The sequence below is a fragment of the Mastomys coucha genome, unplaced genomic scaffold (genome assembly GCF_008632895.1).
Source record: "Mastomys coucha isolate ucsf_1 unplaced genomic scaffold, UCSF_Mcou_1 pScaffold18, whole genome shotgun sequence".
NCBI lineage: Eukaryota > Metazoa > Chordata > Mammalia > Rodentia > Muridae > Mastomys > Mastomys coucha.
Window position 1 is genome coordinate 46,338,068 of NW_022196900.1, and position 20,271 is coordinate 46,358,338.

General features: G+C 43.5%; 1 protein-coding gene across 1 annotated transcript in view; it reads right to left on the bottom strand.

Annotated features, from left to right (window-relative positions):
- Saxo1 (stabilizer of axonemal microtubules 1) overlaps positions 1-11,296 on the bottom strand; it is a 107,015-nt gene extending 95,719 nt beyond the window's left edge. Inside the window, exon 1 of the mRNA XM_031377800.1 lies at positions 10,947-11,296. Within this exon, the coding sequence (XP_031233660.1) occupies positions 10,947-10,987 (41 nt within the window). The 5' untranslated portion in view covers positions 10,988-11,296. The remainder of the gene's footprint in view (positions 1-10,946) is intronic.
- Between the last annotated feature and the right edge of the window lie 8,975 nt (positions 11,297-20,271).

Consider the following 20,271-nt stretch of genomic DNA (forward strand, 5'->3'; position numbering starts at 1 on the left):
TCTAGAAAGATGAAAAATTATATTGTATAAAAGTAGCATTAAAAAACAAACAAGAAAAACGGAAAAAAGAAAGGAGGAGAAGCAGTTGAGAAAGGCACCCAACATCCCCTCAGCCTCCTCGTGCACATACCATACACACACACACACACACACACACACACGTTAACCTTCACAAATGCACAAGCACACACACTCAGGCGAACACCCATGAATGACTCTGCACTGCTGTGTTGGTGGGGTAGAGACATAAACACCGAAGGGACACAGCTTTGTCAAAGGAATTACAGAAGCTGAGGTTCCATGCACTGTAAGGCTATCAGACTGCCCACCCTTGAGGCTCCACAGGAGGAATGCAGCTTGTGGGGCTAGGGGGGGGTGCTCTCTGCTTCCACAGCGGGTGAGAAAATCTGTCGTGGAAATCATAGAATGGGCCTGTGAGGTCCAAGAAGCACTAAAACCACCCTGAGAGGATTGAGCGATGCAACTGGGAGTCTGAGAGTCCAAACTTCCTCCCCAAGGAGTGAGCAAGTCAGAGCTCAAAACAGAGAACACACTTCTGGCTGATGGGCTAGAGAGTGCTGAATGCTAGCTCTAAGCACTCTGCCAGACCACAAACAGCACCTTCACCTTACTTCATTTTATCAAGATCCTAGAAGACTGGAAATCTTAAAATCTCACCAATTCTCTCAGCAAACCATGTCTTTTGTTTTTGAGGTCATTCTGTTAATCCTCTTGTTGAATTAGTGTCATGTTTCTGAAAGTGCGATCCACTGCCCACAACCTCAGGGATGATTTGGTCAAGCACTCAAGACGCCTAGGCCTCAGACCCGTGGAATCAAGGAATATGGAGACAGGACCCAGAAATCTGTGTCCTCCGTGTGCAGATTTCCAGGGGATTCTTGGGGACATTTAAGGTTGGGGACAGTGTACCTTCAAGCACTCGTGTGCAAGCGAAGTCTACCATCATGGCACATGAACAGTCGAATAAGATCTAACTCTCATGAAGGAAGCAATCATTATATGGCTACCAAATCATTATGGCTTGGGAATTATGGCTCTAGTCCAGTCATTTTCAATCTTTCGTGATTCTGTCCCTCCCTAAGGAGACATTAGACAACAAAGGCGGCACATGTGGAGATCAGAGGACAGCTTGCAGTAGTTGGTTCTCTCCTGCTTTTGTGTAGATCCCAGGATTCAAACCCAGGTGTTCAAGTTTGGCAACAAGAACCTCTTCATCCACTGAGCCCTCTTCCTATCCTTAACTGACATTTTTGGTTGTCATAATCAGATGGATGTCCTTAGCATCTAATGACAGGTCTATGTGGCTAAGATACATATACATTTACATATGTGGAATTAAATTAGGATAAATTCTTTTCATCGAAGTGTATTTTAGCTGCCTGCTGATCTGATGCCCTTCTTTTGATGAATTCCCACAGTGTTAATCTTGTGGTAGAGAAGGGTTCACGGGGACCTCTACAGAAGCCGGTGAGATGCTGCTCCTGTGAGATGTCAGCATGTGACCAGGACTGGGTCAATTTCAAATCCCCCTCTGTAAATTGTAATACACACATGATAAATTAAAAATATAGGGGCTACCCATGTAGCTCGGCAGGTAGAAATGCCTGTGATCAAGCTTGACAACTAGAGTCCAATCCTGAGAATCTGTGTGGTGAAAGGAGAGAACAGATTCCAGCAAGTTGTCCTGTGACATGTACACACACACACATACACACACACACACACACACACACACGCACGCACGCACACACACACACGCACACACACACAGAGTAAGCCCTGTCACCTCATACTTGAGATACTCTTCTAAGAAGGCCCATCATAACCATCAGTCAGCGCTCTTTGGGCCCTCATGTTCAATAAGCTGAGAGTCCATCTGACTATTCTCTATCCCACCAGTCTTTCACTATCTAGAGGGTTATCTCGGCAAAGCCAAGCGATTCCTCTTCTGATTGTTTTCCAACTCATGGCATCCCTGACAATGGCTGGAATTATAGAACCCTAGGCCATTGAGAGCTCAGCTAACTGGGCTATGGGAAGGACCCTGGATGACAGAGCAGAGCTATGTCAGAGGCTGACCGAACCATGCCTCTTCCTTTTGGACTGGAGAAACAGTATAGTAATGTAACTTATGTGTTCAGTGGTCTAAAATAAGGGTACTGTGAAGCTGGAGCACTCACAAGGCTGATGTGTGCAGGGAATTCGAGTACATTGTGAAAACAAGCCAGACATGCTAGCTAATCTTATTCAGGAGTTTTCTGGAAAATCAGAAAAAAAATCTCTTCCCAGCTCTGTGACAGTTCACTTTTTCTTCTCTCCCCTCTAAGGTTACCATCAGAGTCTCCAAAAGTCTTCAGGCACCTTCAGAGACTCGAGACAGAGGTTTGGAGCCTAGACAGTCACTGTCATAGAGCATGAAGGCAAGTTTGTTAGCTGAAGATCACTTTAGTTTTTTGAACCAGAGTCTATGATGCTCAGGCTGACCTTAAGCTCATTACCCTCCAGCTTCTGCCCCAGAAGTGAGGGGACTGCATTCAAACGCCACCAGCAGGCTCAGCAAGATGGACAGACTGTACTACCATGGATAAAACCCAAATCATTTCTTTTTATTTAATGTGCATTGATGTTTTGCCTGCACGTATGACTATATGAGGGTGTCAGATACCATGGAACAGGAGTTCCAGGCAGGTGTGAGCCGCCATGTGGGTGCTAGAAATTGAACCCAGGTTCTCTGGAAGAGCAGCCAATGCTCTTAACCACTGAGCCATCTCTCCAACCCCAAAAGTGGAGCCAGCAAAATGGCTCAGTGGGTAAAAACACCAGCTGCCAAAGCAGAGGACCTGAGTTTAGTCCCCAGATCCCACGTAGTGGAAGCAAAGAGAACCAGCTCTTACAAGTTCTCCTCGGTCCACCACATGCACACCATGGTACATGCAAGTACACACAGTAATAAAGTGTGGTCTGATTTCACATGATTCCAGGGCATAGGAAAGAAAGAAATAAAAACCAGCCTAAGGATGCTGAGGGCCTTGAGCAGACTGGTAAGGTTCACTATTCACCAAGCCCAGGACTGGAATACCAGGGTTCTCTGCTCACCATCACCTGGTTCTTTCCCTCCACCCTGGCTGCTCTCTGACTTAAATCAGCATTAAAGACTGAAGTGCCCAGCTGATTCTTTGCTTTAGCAGCAAAGAATTTCTGTCCACGGGTGTAGGTAAATTTTACAGGAAGAACAAAGTGGAGCTGCATCATACTTAAAAGACAAAATTGGTAGTTGCAAGGAAGATGGTGACTTTAAAAAATAATCATCCAAGCCGGGCAGTGGTGACACACACCTTTAAGCGCACGCCTTTAATCTCAGCACTTGGGAGGCAGAGGCAGGCAGATTTCTGAGTTTGAGGCCAGCCTGGTCTACAGAGTGAGTTCCAGAACAGCCAGGGCTACACAGAGAAACCTGTCTCGAAAAACTTAAAAACAAACATAATAGTAATAATAATCCAGTAAAGGATAACATTTCTGAGATTAAGTAATTGACCAGCACACACAGAAACCAAATTCATTTCTGACATTACAAATTCAATTTGTTAATATGGAATGAGGGGCTTCCAGATATCTGGATATTCAAAATATAAGGATCTATTTGGCTAAGTGGTTAACTTGACAGCCACTTAGAAACACTATCCCTTCCCTTCCGAGCAGTCTTCACAGAAACCTTAATGTAATTTTGAAAGGTTTTTTTTAAAAAAAAAAAAAAAGAAAAGAAAAGAAAAGAAAAGAAAGAAAAGGTGACAAAAGAGAAAGGTGGACCATGCTGCGCAGCTAGGAGAAAGAAAAGGTGACAAAAGAGAAAGATGAAGCGGGCTGCGCAGTGAGGATGGCTTTAATTCCCCACACTCACTGATTTTAAGACTTGAAAAGCTCTAATCCAAGTAGACATTTCTCTGATGCTTGTTCACATCAACCTGAGGGTACAGAGGGCCTGCCTGCCACTGTGTAAAAGCAGAGAATTAAACCAGCAAGATGGCTCCACAGGCAAAGGTGCTTGCCAAACAAGCCTGAGTCCCTAAGTTCAATACCTGAAGCCTCCTAAGGAAAGAACCAACTCCATAAAACTGTCCCCTCACCTAGATGTACACACAATAGATTTTTGTTTGTTCATTTGTTTGTTTGGTTTGGTTTTTCGAGACAGGGTTTCTCTGTATAGCCCTGGCTGTCCTGGAACTCACTCTGTAGACCAGGCTGGCCTCGAACTCAGAAATCCGCCTGCCTCTGCCTCCCAAGTGCTGGGATTAAAGGCGTGAGCCACCACTGCCCGGCCACACAATGGTTTTTAATTCTGTTAATCCTTTGTAAACCATTCCAATCTGCCATATATAACATAGCCCCCAACCATTTAACTACACTTCTCTTTTGAGTAAAAGGTGGTATTTTCCTCTCAAGAGGCTTCATCACCCAGAATACAGACTGGCACCTTTATCTACATTCATTTGATAACACCTGTTAGTTTCTCCTCTTCTCACTTTATAATGGCTCCACCTCATGACAACCCTATGATGCAGGCCCTACTCCTGTGTCCATTTTACAGATGAGAACAGTGAAGCACACAGAAGTACAGACGTCACTGTAAAGTGGTCGATATGGCACATCTAGGCTGTGTTAAGGATGGAATCTGAATTCATGGCCTGGTCCAGCACCTGTGGGGTTTTTGTTTGTTTGTTTGTTTATTTTTTCCTGTATGCTCTGCTGCTCCCGTGAGAAATCATCACTCCACTATTAAGTTAGAAAATGAAAGCTAAATATGGTGTGACCCATGCCTGTAGTCGCTGGGCTCAGGTGGGAAGATCCACGAGTCCTTCATGGGATCGGGGAGGGAAAGGGAAGGAAAAATGGCCAGAATGTCAATAACAATGCCACAAAGTCAGGTAAGGGTCTCTCTGGTGTCTCTCTGGTGTCTCCCTCTTCTGGGACCAATGCCTTTAGCAAGTGGCACCCCCCACCCCAAGCACCACATGTCCCTTCTGAGCATCCCTAGCCGTCCTGAGAAAAAGGCACTGCTCTCACCCTTGTTGTATAAATAAGGACAGTACATGGCTGGCATGGGCTCAGTCAGGAACAACCAGGATTCAGAACCTGGGGTTCCTGGCTGCTTCGATTTCCTAAGCACGCAGTGAACCCCTTCCCCTTCCTGTAGCCCCACCTCTGAAACTCTCCCACTTAATATGCCACCCTCACGTGTCTGCAAGTTGGCTACTCTTCCTCTTTCAGACATGTCATCTTCACAAACAAACTATAAATCGCCGGAAGACTCCATCTTTGAACATCAGCGATGGACATGATGCTGAAAACTACCCACTGAGTGGAATTAGCCGGCTGGCTAGGAAGGAACCAGCTGCAGGGAAGGCATCTTCCAAGGACGGAGACAAGGAAAAAGGAGGAATTAAAACGAGGGTACTCAAACAAATCCATTCTTAGCCTACATGACAGAATGGATTATTTTAACCGATGATACCTGAATTAGTGCAAAGCTGTGTTCTATGCCCTCAGTGTGTATAATTTGACTGATTAGACACTGACTTATAGCTAATATGAAAAGTATACGTGAACAATTGAGTTAATCCTGGTATCTAAAAATCCATGTGTTAAAGCACCTATAAAAAAGTAGCCTCACATGAAAAGTACAGAAAAACACAAAACAAATGTGTTAAAGTGAAAGACGCCCTCCTGGTCTTCCGCAAAGTCATCAGCAAGTATTTGTAAAATATTTTTCCCGATTTTTTTCTTTCCTTTTCCCCCTAATCAGAATTTATGAAGTCAATTTTATTTAAATTAAAAACAAGAATTCTTGAAACATGTAACATCCAACCAAGTCCCTTTTCCCCCTCCCCCTTCCTCTTAATTTGTAACAGAGACTCTAAGAAAATAAAATCTAAGGTTAAGGAAATTTTCATCAATGTGAAGAAAATATTTTCCAAAATTAAAATAACAAGTTCCTCCCTGGTTCACATAGCTGATTTAAGTTGCAGATACATGACTGCCCTGGAGATCACCTTCCTCCCCATGCTCCCAGAAACAGCCAAATCCACATCCTCCAAAGCAATCGGCCAGTCTTCTCTGGGGCTAACTTCTCTATGAGATGCTGTGCATAGGACCAATGCTACATAAGTAGTCCATGATATGTCCCCATCCCCATCCTGGAATTTCCTGAAAGTTACACAAAATCCTTTAAATGGTGCTCAGTAAGCCATAAAATAATCAGATATAAACATAAGCTACGTCAACCCCTTCTTTAACATCTACATTTTTTTTAATCAATATTTTATAAAAAGTAGAGGTGCTAACATTCTAATCTCGGGAGGAAGATTTGCTGCTTCTATTGCTTTACTAAAAAGCTTTTAGGATTGCTATATTTTTATATATCAGATAATACTTCTCATTCAGACAGGAGCCTTTTTGTAATCACTAGACAAAGACGGTTCAGTGTGGACACAGTCCAGCAGTAGAGCTGAAGCCTAGGATGTGAAGTCCTGAGTGTGGTCCACAGCACTAACAAAAATTAAGATGATGTATGTTGGGCACTGAAAAGATGACTCAGTGATTGTGAGCATAAACTGCTCTTGTAGAGGGTCTGAGTTCAGCTCTAGTGCTCCCAAGCATCTGTAACACCAGCTTCCAGGAGAATCTCATGCCTCTGGCCTCTAAGAGGACCTGAACTCACATGCACATGCACACACATGTACACAGACACATGCATGTGCATAAAGAAGGGTACCTTTTTTATAAATTTGCTTCTATTTTGTACATTTGGGTGTCCATGCATCCTGTGTGTACTTGGTGCTGGCAGAAGCCACAGGAAGGATGTTGCATTCATCCCCTGGAACAGGAGTCACAGATGCCTGTGAGCTGCCATGTGGGCACTGGGAACTGAACTTAGGACCTTTGCAAGGACAGCAAATCCTTGTAATCACTGATCCATCTCTTCCAAACCCTTAAGTCTTTTTTATTTACATATTCATTTTTATTTTTATTTGTGCGCATACTGATGCACATGTGTGCCACGGCACCATAGCACATATGTGGAGATCAAAGGACAACTTATGAGAATCTGTTCTCTCATCCCAGCATGGGGGATCCAGGGATCCAGGATTGATGGCAAGCACCTTTACCTGCTGAGCGATCTTGACCACCCAATAGGTTTATCTTTAAGTCTGCAATAATGGTGCTTGCCTGTAATCCCATTAATAAGAAAGATAAGGAAGCAGGCAACAAAAATTTACACTCAGCAAGTTAATTGCCAGCCTGGGCTACATAGGGTGACCCAGAAGTTAGAAAGGAGAGGAAAAGAAAGAAAAAAGTGGACCTGTATTATTTGAAATTACATCAGACTGAATCACAGCATCTAGCAAAGTCTGATATGCCGTTAAAGGTGGAGACAATCTTTTTTTAATATTTTATTTATTTTATGTATCAGGACAGTATACTGTCCCTATCTTCAGACACACCAGAAGAGGGCATCAGATCCCATTACGGATGGTTGTGAGCCACCATGTGGTTGCTGGGAATTGAACTCGGGACCTCTGGAAGAGCAGTCAGTGCTCTTAACCGCTGAGCCCTTACCTGTAGGATAAGCCAGCTGGAGAGTAGTCATGTCTGCAGCTCTGAAGACAGAAGAACACCTGTCTACACCACCAGAGCCCTGCTAATTTAGCTTCAGTTCCCAGTTCCAAACTGAAAAGGGACAACTAAATAAGATGAAAAGCTCCCCAGGGAGAACAGGCTCAGATGGACTCATCAAATCTCCTAAGTCATGTCCCCCACACTGACAATCACCACGATGATGGGGAGGGAAATTGCTCTGAATTTTCTGAAGAATCATAGAAATACAATGTGGTAGAAGACTGTAGAACTTCCAAAGTGGAGCTCTCTTCAGGCAACACTGGGGGTTTTCAGATATAACTGGAAACACTATCCCCTCTTGTGAGGCTACGCCACTAAAATCACACACACAACACAGACACACACAGAGAAGCTGCAGCTATATAGAAATAATTAACATGTGGGTTTAAAAATGTTGACTTTTCCATCTTTCTGCAACTTATAAATGCTGACTTTTGCTTGCTTAATTGGTATTGATCGTATTTTAAAAATTATAATATTCTATTGTAGAATGCCAGCTTTTGATTAAGGGAAGGTGTGGAGTGTGTTTTGATATGGGGAACTATTTCTGGTTTCTTTAAACCAGTAAAGCTTGCTAACAAGTTTTGTGAGTGGTTAGAATCTTTGGTTGTACATTATTTGAAACACCTTCATTGTAATCTGGATTCAACTCCTTAAGAAGTAACACCTTCCTTGGCTATGCTGTGCCCTAAACGCTAACTAATTGCTCATTTTAGAGAACTTAGAGTAAACGTATTTAAAATAAATAAATAAATAAATAAATAAAACAAAAATAAAAATAAAAATCAAGAAAACTTCTGAACCCCAAAGGATGTGTTAGACCAGCTGAGCCAGTGAAAAGAAATGGCTGAGAAAACACTGCCATCTTGTGGCCAAACCTAAGAACTTGCCCTTTAGCAGCTAGCTCCCAGCAGAGAGGCTTTTTTTTTTTTTTTTAAATAGAAGCCTTTCCCCACTGATGAGTATCACGTACTACAGGTGAAATCATATTTAAGGAACTAGCCATGGTGACAAGTGCCTACAATCCTGGCAGAGGCAAGGCTGAAGCAGGAGAATCATGAGTTGAAGGCTATACTGGGCTACATAACAAAATTCAAAAACCAAAGGAAAGCTAGGAATAGTAATACAGGCCTCTAATCCCAGGACTTGGGAAATGGAAACAGGAAGAAACAGGAATTCAAAGTCATATACAGTATGTCCTAGGCTAGGCTGAGCCTGGGTCTTTTGGAAGAGCAGCCCTCAAGTGGCTGGAGGAGCTGGGGGAAGCCCTCAATTGTGGCTAGCACTGTCGACAGCACCACTCCAGATTGTATGTCCCTAACTGACTCCAACAGACAGATCCCTCCACCATCTCACAAAGATATGTTCTGACTACTAAACAGGTCAGTCTCACAGAGCATACCAAACAGAGCTTGGCTTTTCCAGAGGATACCATCAATAGATATGAAGCTGGCAGACATAGGAAGTGGGGTCCTACCTCTGTGCTGGCAGGGGCTATAGGGCTAGGCCAAATGGGGGTCTTATAACATGAGCAAGACCTTAAAAAGGTTAGGAGGCAGAAGGAGGAGGCAGAAACATTTTCAAAAAGGGAAGAAAAGCAAGAAAAAGGAACCGTGAATGGAGACCAGAAAGTTTGCTTCAGACTCTGAGATGCCCCATCAGAATCACAGGAGAAAAACGTACAAAGTCTAGAAGTCAGGAGGAAAGGCTGGCCAACATGAAGGTCAGACCAGAGACACTTGACAGGACCATAAAGTAAAGTAGACACAGGAGGGGGAGGCAAGGAAGGCACACCAGACAGACTTTATACCCAATGGAACGAGCAACTTTGCAGAATGGGGGGAAGAGGGGAATCTAAGGACATCAGATAGGATGAGGTGGCATCTGACTCTACATCCCTCACCCCTGATGAGTCCCCATCATCTTACATAGACTACATACTGTGCAAAGATGGAACTCAAAGATTTCAGCCACAAAGCTGAGCAGTGACGGAGCCAGGACTAATGCAAGGACCCAAGAGGAAGCGAATCAGAACAAAAACTGAATTTTCAGTAGTATGAAAAATTAGCCCTGGACACTGGTTGGTCCCACTTGACAAACCTCAACATCAAGAGCCACTTTTGTAGGTGGCGGAGTTCAGAATTCTGGGAAATGGCAGTAATTATCTGGAGTCTGACGATGGGACTGTCCTTAGAGATTACTCATGAACAGCAGGGGCAATGACACCTCTTTTAAAGCCCCCCAGTGGACTCTTGTGAGCACTGATTCCTGAAAATTCAAAGACTTCTGTTTTCAGAGTGTCCTCTTAACCTATTCTCCCAAATACAATAATTATATTATTTCATGTAACATGCTATAGTTGTAAAACCCTTTTGCAGACTTTAGGATACTAACAGAATAAGTAGAATCCATGTGCACAGACATACACCTTATCCCTTTAGGTGTAGTAGTCCTGTGAGGGGAATACTCATACAGAAATTTTAATGGGAAGAAGTTCTGTTCCTAGCCAAGATCCCACGTTTACTGACCCCCAAGGCCACTCTCTTCACTTGGTCTTATCCAGAAGCCTGGGAAGCAATTCCAGAGCCCACCCTCTCATGTACTGCCTCCTCTGCTATCCTCTGGCTGGCATCGCCCTGCAGCTCTCGAGCTGTCCTGGCAAAGCAGACAGAATGACTATCTCAGAGACGTTTCTCTCCAAAACCCTGCCTTCCCTGTGCTTCACATCATCATGGACCTGTAGGCAAGTGGCAGGAAGGCATCCTGCCAGAAAACTACAAAGTACTTTCCCCTGTGATGGTTGTTTATTTCAACTGCAGCAGTTGGTGCCAATGCTCTATGGTTCCCAAAGTACCAATTTTTCTGTAAGTGAGAAACTCACCCTAACAATTGCAACTGAAGAAAACAAGACCTGCCCCAGCCTGGCCAGGGTTTCCGTCATGTCTTGACAGCATGTAGGCAAGGCTGGACCGGGCCTACGCTCAAGGTTCCTGAATCTCTACCTGCAGGAACACATATACAGACACACACACACACACACCCGCCTGATCAGCACTGATTCAACATGTGTGCATCAAATATTGGTCGACAATGTTGCAGTCTAAAACCCAAATTCAGTGTGATACTGCCTGGCGAAGCAGCGGGATGAAGACACAGCCTGTCTTCCTTCACGGAAAAGGGCTTGGCCCCCTAAGGAGTCTAAAAATCGGGCTCCCCTCCCCAAATTGCCTTTTGCGGGGGGACTACCTTACCCGCAGGAGCACAGTTTGCAAATGCAAGTCCTCTTCCCCATCCTTCACCTCCGACCTTCCGATACCGCAATCTCCTGGAGGATCTCAACTGCCTGAGACAACGATTACACTTTTCCAGTGCCTTGACTGATGCTGTTTTGCTCAGAAGAAAATTTAGGTGGCCCTTTTACAAAGTTCTGTAGTCTATTCCCTTCCTGAGGCTGGCCTTGGGCAAACAAGCAGCACTGAGCACAGACAGTAAGCCAGGCCGGCTCACGTCTGCAAGCTGCCCCCACCGCGGCCGCTGGGAAACACACGCGTGCCACCACAGCCTGGCTCCTGCAAGCCGCAGGGCCCAGGACTCTAAAGGTCACAGAGGAGGGCATCTTGAGGTGGCGATGACATCACAAGGGCCTCCTGTGAGGTCAGACTTCATCTAGTATCTCACCTGGCAGACCCAAGACAGGGACTCTCCCACTGGAACGTGGAAGAAAGATGGAGGATACCTTGGAGGGCTTTAGAAAGCCTCTGGTTCCCCGAGTTAGCCAATACCACGGTCACATAATGCAAAGACAATGAAAGTATTTTGTCGAGTGGCACTTGCCACTCTTGTACTTCTTAAGGAAATGCATGCTCTGACCCCCAGAATGTTGACCCTGAATTCCATCTCCAGCTCTTCCCTGGAAAATCTATACCTTGGGCTGCCTGTATCTTGGAATTGCTCTCAACCAGAGGCCTCTCTGTTCTTGAGAACAAAGCAGTAAGAGAAGCCTAGCCCTTTATTGCTCAGGTGGTTCAATGCTTCTCCAGATGCTGGTAATGATGCCTGGAAGCAGGGACTTCTCAAATGTTGGCAGCATCAGAACCACATGGGTTGATGAAAACCAGATTGCCAGACCCCACTTGAGCTTCTGTTGTTTCTGAGATATGGGCTCCAGAGAACATGTGTCTCTTACAAGTTTTTAATGATGATGCTGCTGCTGGCCCAGAGCCCACACTCCGAGGACCACAGCTTCGGAGCTTCTATTTTGCCCTCTGACCTCTCTCCCCTAACAGCTAACCTGGTCCTGAAAACCACTGCAGCCCTCTGCCCTGGAATCTCCTGTATCAATAACCACTAGTCAGAGCACATGATGGCTTCAACCTGTGATCCTGGCACACAGACTGAGGCAGGAGGGTGGCTGCAAGCTCGAGGCCAGCCTGGGCTATGAAGTGAGGCTTCACTCTATTTCAAAGAAGCAAAAAACAAAACTATTCTGGGAATTGTGTTTTCACAAGACAGCAGCTGACTCTGGTGAGGAGATAAGGTCAAGGACCTCTGCTCTCTGCTGGGTGTGGCAGCACAAGTCTAGACTCCCAGCAGCTGGGACAAGGAGTCGAGTTCTGGGCTACATAGCTTTCCTTTTCCCAAAAGCAAGCAAAAAAGTGCAGTAGTATACCATACAGTCTACTGCTTAGGAGAATGTTTGGATCCAAACACTAATGCTTCCCTTTTATTGTCTTTATTTTTTACATTTATTTATTGCAGCTTCTGGATAGAGAGAGCCATGTATGCCAAGATTCGTGTGGTGGTCAGAGGACAACCTGCAGAAGTTGGTTTCCTCTTTCTACCATGAGGGCTGGAAAGCTGGAATTCAGATTATCAGTGTGAGCTTCGAGTGTCTGAGGAATCGTGGATTGTAGCAGGGTTGAGCTGCTGTGTGTTCCTAGTTTTTTTCTTCCATGGCAGACTAAAAACAAAAGTCGGCAAACCACTGCCAGCTGTCCGAATTACATTGGTAGCTGGTTGATAGGGCCGCTGAGCTAAGAATGGTTGCCATGTTTAAATGGCTGAAAAATTGAAATAGCATTACACCAATCTGTGAAATATAAATTTCTAATTTCACTGTCTATAAAGATTTGAAATTTGCCACATTCTACAGAAATCTCCCTGATTTTGCCTCTTTACCCACAGAAGCTAAAATATTTAATATCTAACTATATAGAGTTTACCAACCTGTGCTATAGAAAGTCACAGATGTATCCTCGGACAGAAACACCACTTACTGATCAGTCTTAAGAACAGCAAAGCTATTTCTTGCCTTTCTGGTAAGGGAGTATTTAGAAATGTGAGATGGGGCATGGGGAGGGAGGAGACCTCAGAGAGAGAAATGGGAGATTTGGAAACGAAACCAAGACCAGCACACCCTGTTCATTTCAAGGATGGGTCTATCACATGAACACACTGTTCATCACCAGAGACAGGGTTCACCACTGGAGGATGTTTTTGTACAGTGTGTAAAGATTGTCCTTGTATTATTCAAATGCTGGTTTCTGAACCAGCAGAGATCTGATTTCAGACCATATTTGGTATTGTTAATCATTCCCTGCCTTATGATTTTGTAAACATTGTTCTCCATTGCCTTATTAAAAGCCTATGACCTATAGCAAAAGTGGAATAGTTAGGTGGGACTCTTCCAGAGAGAGAGAGAGCAACTCTGAGAAGCCAGACACAGAGGAAGAAGCAGGCTGGGAAGGAAGGAGAGGTAATTAACCAGCCATGAGGCAGAACTTAGATTAGTATAATCTGGATAATTGAGTTATGAGCTATAGAGAAATAATGCCTAGCTATAAGGACAAAAGCTTATAAATAAAGACAGCCTTTGTGATCTGTAATGATTCAGGAACTGGTGCAGGCATAGAAAGCCCACGGTTACAGTCTGTCTTGTGCACACACTGTTCATTGCCAAAAACAGGGTCCACCATGTACACACACCGTTTATTGCTAAAGACAAGGTCTACCATGTGTACACACTATTTACTGCAAGGACAGGATCTATCATGTTCACACACTGTTTATTGCTAAAGACAAAGTCTACCATGTGTACACACTATTTACTGCAGGGCCTGCCATGTACACACACTGTTCATTGCCAAGAATAGGGTCCATTGACAGAAGCCACCTAGAAAGGTGAGGGCAAGCAAGTGAATTTCTTGGAGATGGCTCCCAGTTTTGCACGGCTGCAATGGGTGCACTCTAGAGAGGTACAGCCCCACAGACTGTCCCAGGATTGCTTCTTGCTGCTGCTATGTCTTTCCTGCCACTATTACATAGCCGAATGATTCCTGAGCATTAGCCCACCCTATTAGGCAAATTTCCTACAGATCAACAGGAAAATGGACTTTCATGAATTAATAATGTTTAGATGAATTAATGACTATAGAATTCCTGATTTGATTCAAAAAAACTTTAGGAAGAAAGTTTAAGGAGATGGTTTTAGTTGATTTTGTTTGTTTGTTTGTTTGCTTGCTTGCTTTTTGTTGTTATTGGGTTTTTTGGTTTGGTTTGGTTTGGTTTGGTTTGGTTTTGAGACAGGGTTTCTCTGTGTAGCCTTGGCTGTCCTGAAACTCAATCTATAGACCAGGCTGGCCTTGAACTCAGAAATCTGCCTATCTCTTCCTCCCAAGTTCTGGGATTAAAGGCATGTGCCACCACTGCCCAGCCAGTTTTAGTTGTTTTGCCAGAAAGATGTAGAATGTGCCCCTCCTCGTGGAACAGTAAGTAAAGGCTGCATAATAAGCAAAACAATGAGCTTCCATAAATTTTACTACGACAAATGGGCTTGGAACAGATTTGTGAGCAAGGAAAAGTATTCATTCTAAGCCAGTTCCAAGGATGAAGCCACAGGTGTGCACTGTGATAAAGCAAGGACATGTGAAACTGTTGCTTTGAACTTATAATGAGCTGATAGAATGAAACACTGCTTTGTACTCACCATGGACATCCTTCTCTAACTCCCCTTTTGTGTAACATTCTATCCATAAGGTAATTTTATAAAGAACTTTTGTCTAAGAAGGTACAAAAAGTCAAAGAGAAGAAATAAAGTGTGCCTGCTGGGGCTCTGCTCCATCCACCAAATGTATATTTGTCTGTCTGTCTGTCTGTATGTATGTATGTATGTATGTATGTATATACATATGTTAGGTTTATGTATATGTACAAAAGTGTGCATGTACACTTGTGAAATTAATGAAATGGGTGGTCTGGTCCAGCCATACAGAGAGAGAGAGTCCTTCTCTCTATCTTTTTTTTCTCACCAGCCACTTATAAGTTAAAAGAGTTCAGAATTTCTTGCTTATCATTCTTGCCAGCCCCAGATAATTGAATTTTGTTCCTTCAGGAGTGATGACTCCATAAGTCACCTACTGCTGTTAGTGGAGGAGGGGGGATTGGGTGCTAATATCATGACCCCAACATCATACCCAACCCCCGCCTGCCCCAGGTACCTGAATGCCAATTGTTATCAGCAGTCCACCATGTGCACACTCTGTTCGATGCCAAGGACAGGGTCAACCATGTGCGTACACATTGCTAAAGACAGGGTTCACCATGTGCACACACTGTTCATCTCCAAGGACAGGGTCCACCATGTAGTCCTTACAGAGTAACTGGTGTTGGAGACTAGCATTCTCTTCACTGGTACATTAATCTTATCCACGTACCTGCTAGCAGAAGGAAGGCCAGATTTTGAGGCAAGAACCCACTGTACAACTCTCTAACTTCATGTGGCTCTTGTTTTCCAGAATGATCAGGTGAGGTGTGCTTTTTTGATAACAGTGGATATAAAGTTGTGATGAGCAAAGGGTCTCCAGGCTGCTGTTTCCTCTATCCTGCCCTTCGAGTCTGTCAGGAACTACACAAGAACAAACTAATCAATACTGAAAGTAGTCCAAGGAAATGTTCCTTGTTCTTGAAGACTCTCAAAACTATAAAGCATCTCATGACTATGCAGTTAAGCTCAGAGGTGAGGGGAGCAGGCTGATGGCTCATCAGGTCAATGTGCTTGGCATGCACGCTTGGCCATCTGAGTTCAATCCCTACAGCCCAGGTAAAGCTGGAAGGAAATAACTAACTTCACAGAGCTCTCTCTGCACACACCACCACCACGCAGTACCCACAATGATTAATAAACATTTAGGATCAAAAGTGAGCCACTGAGCCACAGAGCTCCACTTGGGAGAAGGTACCCACCAGTCGGTGATCCCCTAGCCTCTATATAAACTTATAAATCAGCCTCTCAATGAAATAGCTCTTTAGACACCAGAACCACAGCCACCCTTCCATCAGCAAGTTAGTTCAGAGCCAAGTTCTTCTCTGACACCACAATGGCTTCCACTGTTCCCAAGCAGAGCCAGCTATCTGCATTGTAGCAGTTACACTCTCATCCCTTGCAAACTCATATAAGAAGGGTAATGTGGCCGGGCGTTGGTGGCACAAGCCTTTAATCCCAGCACTTGGGAGGCAGAGGCAGGCGGATTTCTGAGTTCAAGGCCAGCCTGGTCTACAGAGTGAGTTCCGGGACAGCCAGGGCTACACAGAGAAACCCTATCTCGAAAAAACTAAAAAAGAAAAAGAAGAAGAAGAAGAAGAAGGGTAATATGTAAGAAGGTGGAGAGAAGGAGAAAAGGGTGTAATTGGGAGGGGAGGGGAAGGAAGGGGAGGGGAGGGGACTGCCCTAAAAACTGACTCTGCTGAGATCTCCCAGACATCTGTTGAGGATTAAGCCAATTTTCTACAAGGCCTCTGCAAAAGATTTGGAAGCTATCACCTGGCTCCTTTAAGCCTTTAGCCTCCGTGGTTCTTAATCTGGGGGTGGAATGACCTTTTCATGGGGGTCACATATCCGATATCCTGCACACCAGATATTTCTATTATAATTCATAACAGTAGCAAAATTACAGTTATGAAGTAGCAAAAATAACTCGATGGCTGGGGGGGGGGGGTTCACCACACCACGAGGGACTGTATTAAAGGCTCACAGCACCAGGAAGGTTGAGAACCGCTGCCTGAGCCTGTGTAGCTTTCTTTTGTGCTGGTTTCTCAGAGTCCTCCCTCTGTAATAAATAACAGCTGCATGGCTCTATGCTGAGAGCTGAGTCCTCTCAGCAAGTCACCAGACCTGAGCATGGTCCTCAAGACCTACCCAAATGCATAGCAATAACCATTAGGGATGCACAGATTGGGAACTCAATGAGATTCCACTATGCGTCCATCTGAATGACTCTAACCCAATATTGCTGCCAAGGACAAGAAAGAAGAATTGATTTCCCAGATTGCTAGCTGGAATATTACATGGCTCAGCCATCTTGGAAAATACTCTGGCCACTTCCTGAAAAGTTTCACTATTTATCATATAACTCAGCAGTTCTACTCTTATTTACCTAAGAGGAATGAAAATTATGTTAATTGGGGGAAAAACGTAATAAGAAGTTAATTCCAGCACTTAAAAGGCAGAAGCAGGTGGCTTTCTAGGAGTTCGAGGATAGTATTGCCTACACACTGAGTTCTAGGCCAGCCAGGGCTATATAATGTGACCTTGTCTCAAATAAATAAGTAAGAAAATGCTGTGAGACGGTTCAGTGTGGTAAATGTACTTCCCACCAGGCTTGACCACGTAAATTCAGTCCCTAGAACACACAAGGTAAAAGGAGAGAATTGACTTCCACAAGTTGTTCTCAGACCTCCATGATACTGTGTCTAAAGTTAAAACAAAGCACAAAAGAAAACTGTTGTTTTCAGTAGATGGGCTCAAGAGTTCTCCCTTGCCCAAGGAATGTGCGAGTGTTCACTCATGTAATCATTTTCTATTTCCTAAATTCCTCTAAAATGAGAGTTGTGTAATGAGAGGTAAGTTCTGAGAAGATATATGTAGAATATTTCATAATGGCATTTTTTATAATTACCTGAGAACTTGAAGCAACTGATCTCTACCATCTGGTGAAAGCATAGAATATGGGACTCCATACTTTTTCTACAGACTTTTATTTAGCAAAGAAAGGAATAAGTTAATACATACTACAGAATGGGTCTCCAAACTATATTCTGGCTGGGCAGTGGTGGCGCATGCCTTTAATCCCAGCCCTTGGAAGGCAGAGGCTGGCTGATTTTTGAGTTCAAGGCCAGCCTGGTCTACAGAGTTAGTTCCAAGACAGCCAGGGCTACACAGAGAAACCCTGTCTCGAAAAACCAATAAAACAAAAACAAAAACAAAAAAACAAAAAAACTATATTCTGAGAGAAAGAAAGCAGGTACAATTTACATAGATTTTTAGTCCCATTTATATGAAATTTCTAAAAAAGAAAATTGATAACAGAGCTGACCAATAATTGTCTGAGTCTCAGAGTCAGAACAGAAACTGATCACAAGTTGGAAAAAGGAAAGATTTGGAGTGGTAGTTATTTAAACTGAAAATGAATGAAAATGAAACTGGAAGTCACATACATAGAAGAACTATATAATATGTAAATTATATATTATTTTATTTAGCTACTTAGCTCAGAAGATAGATCAGTAGTAGAACAATTGCCTAGCTTGTATGGGACTCCAGATCTGTTCTCTACCATGGGAAAAAAAAAAAACAGGGGGAAAAACACCCACATAACCAGGCATAGTAGTACATACTTTAGTCTAAGCACTCTGAAGTCAGGCAAACCTCTGTGAGTTTGAGGCCAGTCTGGTCTCCAAAGCAAGTTCCAAAACAGCCAGAGCTATATAGAGACCCTGTCTCAGAAACAACACAAAACAGACAAACTCTTGCATAAAATCCCCTTCAGAATCATTAACAAATTATTCTTGTTTGGACAAGGAGGTTGTCTCAAAAAAAAAAGCTATTGTTGTTTTGAATATTTTTACTAAGATTTCTCTCTAGTTGAAATAAAATGGCAGATTCAACATATATAATTACTTTCTTTGACCTACATTCCACTAAAATGGGGGTAGTGTGATGAAAGGTAAATTCTTTGTTTATGTTTGGTATTTTTGTTTTTTGTTTTTGTTTTTTTTTTTCAAGACAGGGTTTCTCTGTGTAACCCTGATGTCCTAGAACTCATTCCAGTCTGTAGACAAGGGTAGCTTTGAAATCAGAGATCTGCCTGCCTGCCTGCCTGCCTCTGCCTCCTGAGTGCTGGGATTAAAGGTGATTGTACCACCACCCATCTGAGAAGGTTAATTCTAAATTGCAGTAAAAAATAAGATACATAGAAACAGAAAAAAAAAAAGTAGCAACTGGCTAATCTGACTCAAGAAAGTGGAATCCTTAACCAATAGTGGGAAAAGCCAAGAAAAATAATTTTTACCACAGAACATCCTAACCATTCAAGAACTGAAGGCTTCGCTGGGGATTGTGAATAAGCACCGGGGGGGGGGGGGGGGGGGGGGGGGGACTGTGGAATAGGCTGACTGGCTGATTAACCTTCAGTGATGTGAAGGGGTTGCCACACTTCAGCTCCAGGGCCTAACTACAACTTATCTTGGGCAACGGTTAGCCTTCTAAATAACCATTCTTTGCCACATCTGTCTTAGACCTACCATTCTGACAAGCAGATAAAGACCTTTTTGAGTGTCAACAAAAGCCCAGTTTTCCATGATTAAAGGACTAAGGGTGCTATCAGACAGCATCCAAACCCTATAGCATAGCAGAGCATCCTCATCTTCCTGTAACCCTCCTCTCTGATGTTTCCACCGATGTGGTTTTTTAAAATCCCTTGATTTATAACTTTCTTTGTTCTGTTACTATAAAAAATTCCATGAAACTGTTCCACCTTGGAACATTGTTAGGGAGACCTAAATCTATGTTCCAAGGCCACGGCCACTAGCATTTGCTCCAGAATAAACTATGTCTCTTATTCCTCTGAGGTGAGAGCTGTTTCTTTTGATGAGAGGATACAGTAGAAACAGGTGGACCCCTTAAAGATCTTTTTAAGAAGTACTTACACCCATAGACCCCTTTCTCCAGTTTCATATAAATGGGCAAGTACCCCATCAAAGATTATCAATCTCATTCCCCAGAAACAATAAATCAGAGAATGTCTAGATTAGGGGAATATCTGCCATTGAAACTGAGGCTCCCAGTTATAAATGGAGTCAGTAAAGCCTGCTACAAACTCAAGGGTGGAAGCCTAACTTTTATCTATTCATAATTAGAGTGTTCTTATATTTTTGGTTGTGAGCCTAGCCTTTAATGGCTGAGCCATCTCTCCAGCCCTAGATTGTTCTTTAAGTATCATTTATGTCCCCAAAGCATCCACTGGGAATGAAGACTTGACCCACAGGACCCCGCACTCCTGGGGTGTGGTAGTTTCACAGGTACGGTAGAGTCTTTCCGAGTCAAGCACACCTACAGAAAGCAGCTCTCGGGGGACTCTGGTGGGTCTCATGAAAGGATGTTTTAGAAGCTGATTTGTTCTCACCAACACTCTTTATAGCAATAAAATCCAGTTGGGTGTGGTGTCATATGCTTTATCACATGCCATGATTAAAGGCATATGACATAATTAAAAGCATATTGATTTAAAATAACTCCTTTGC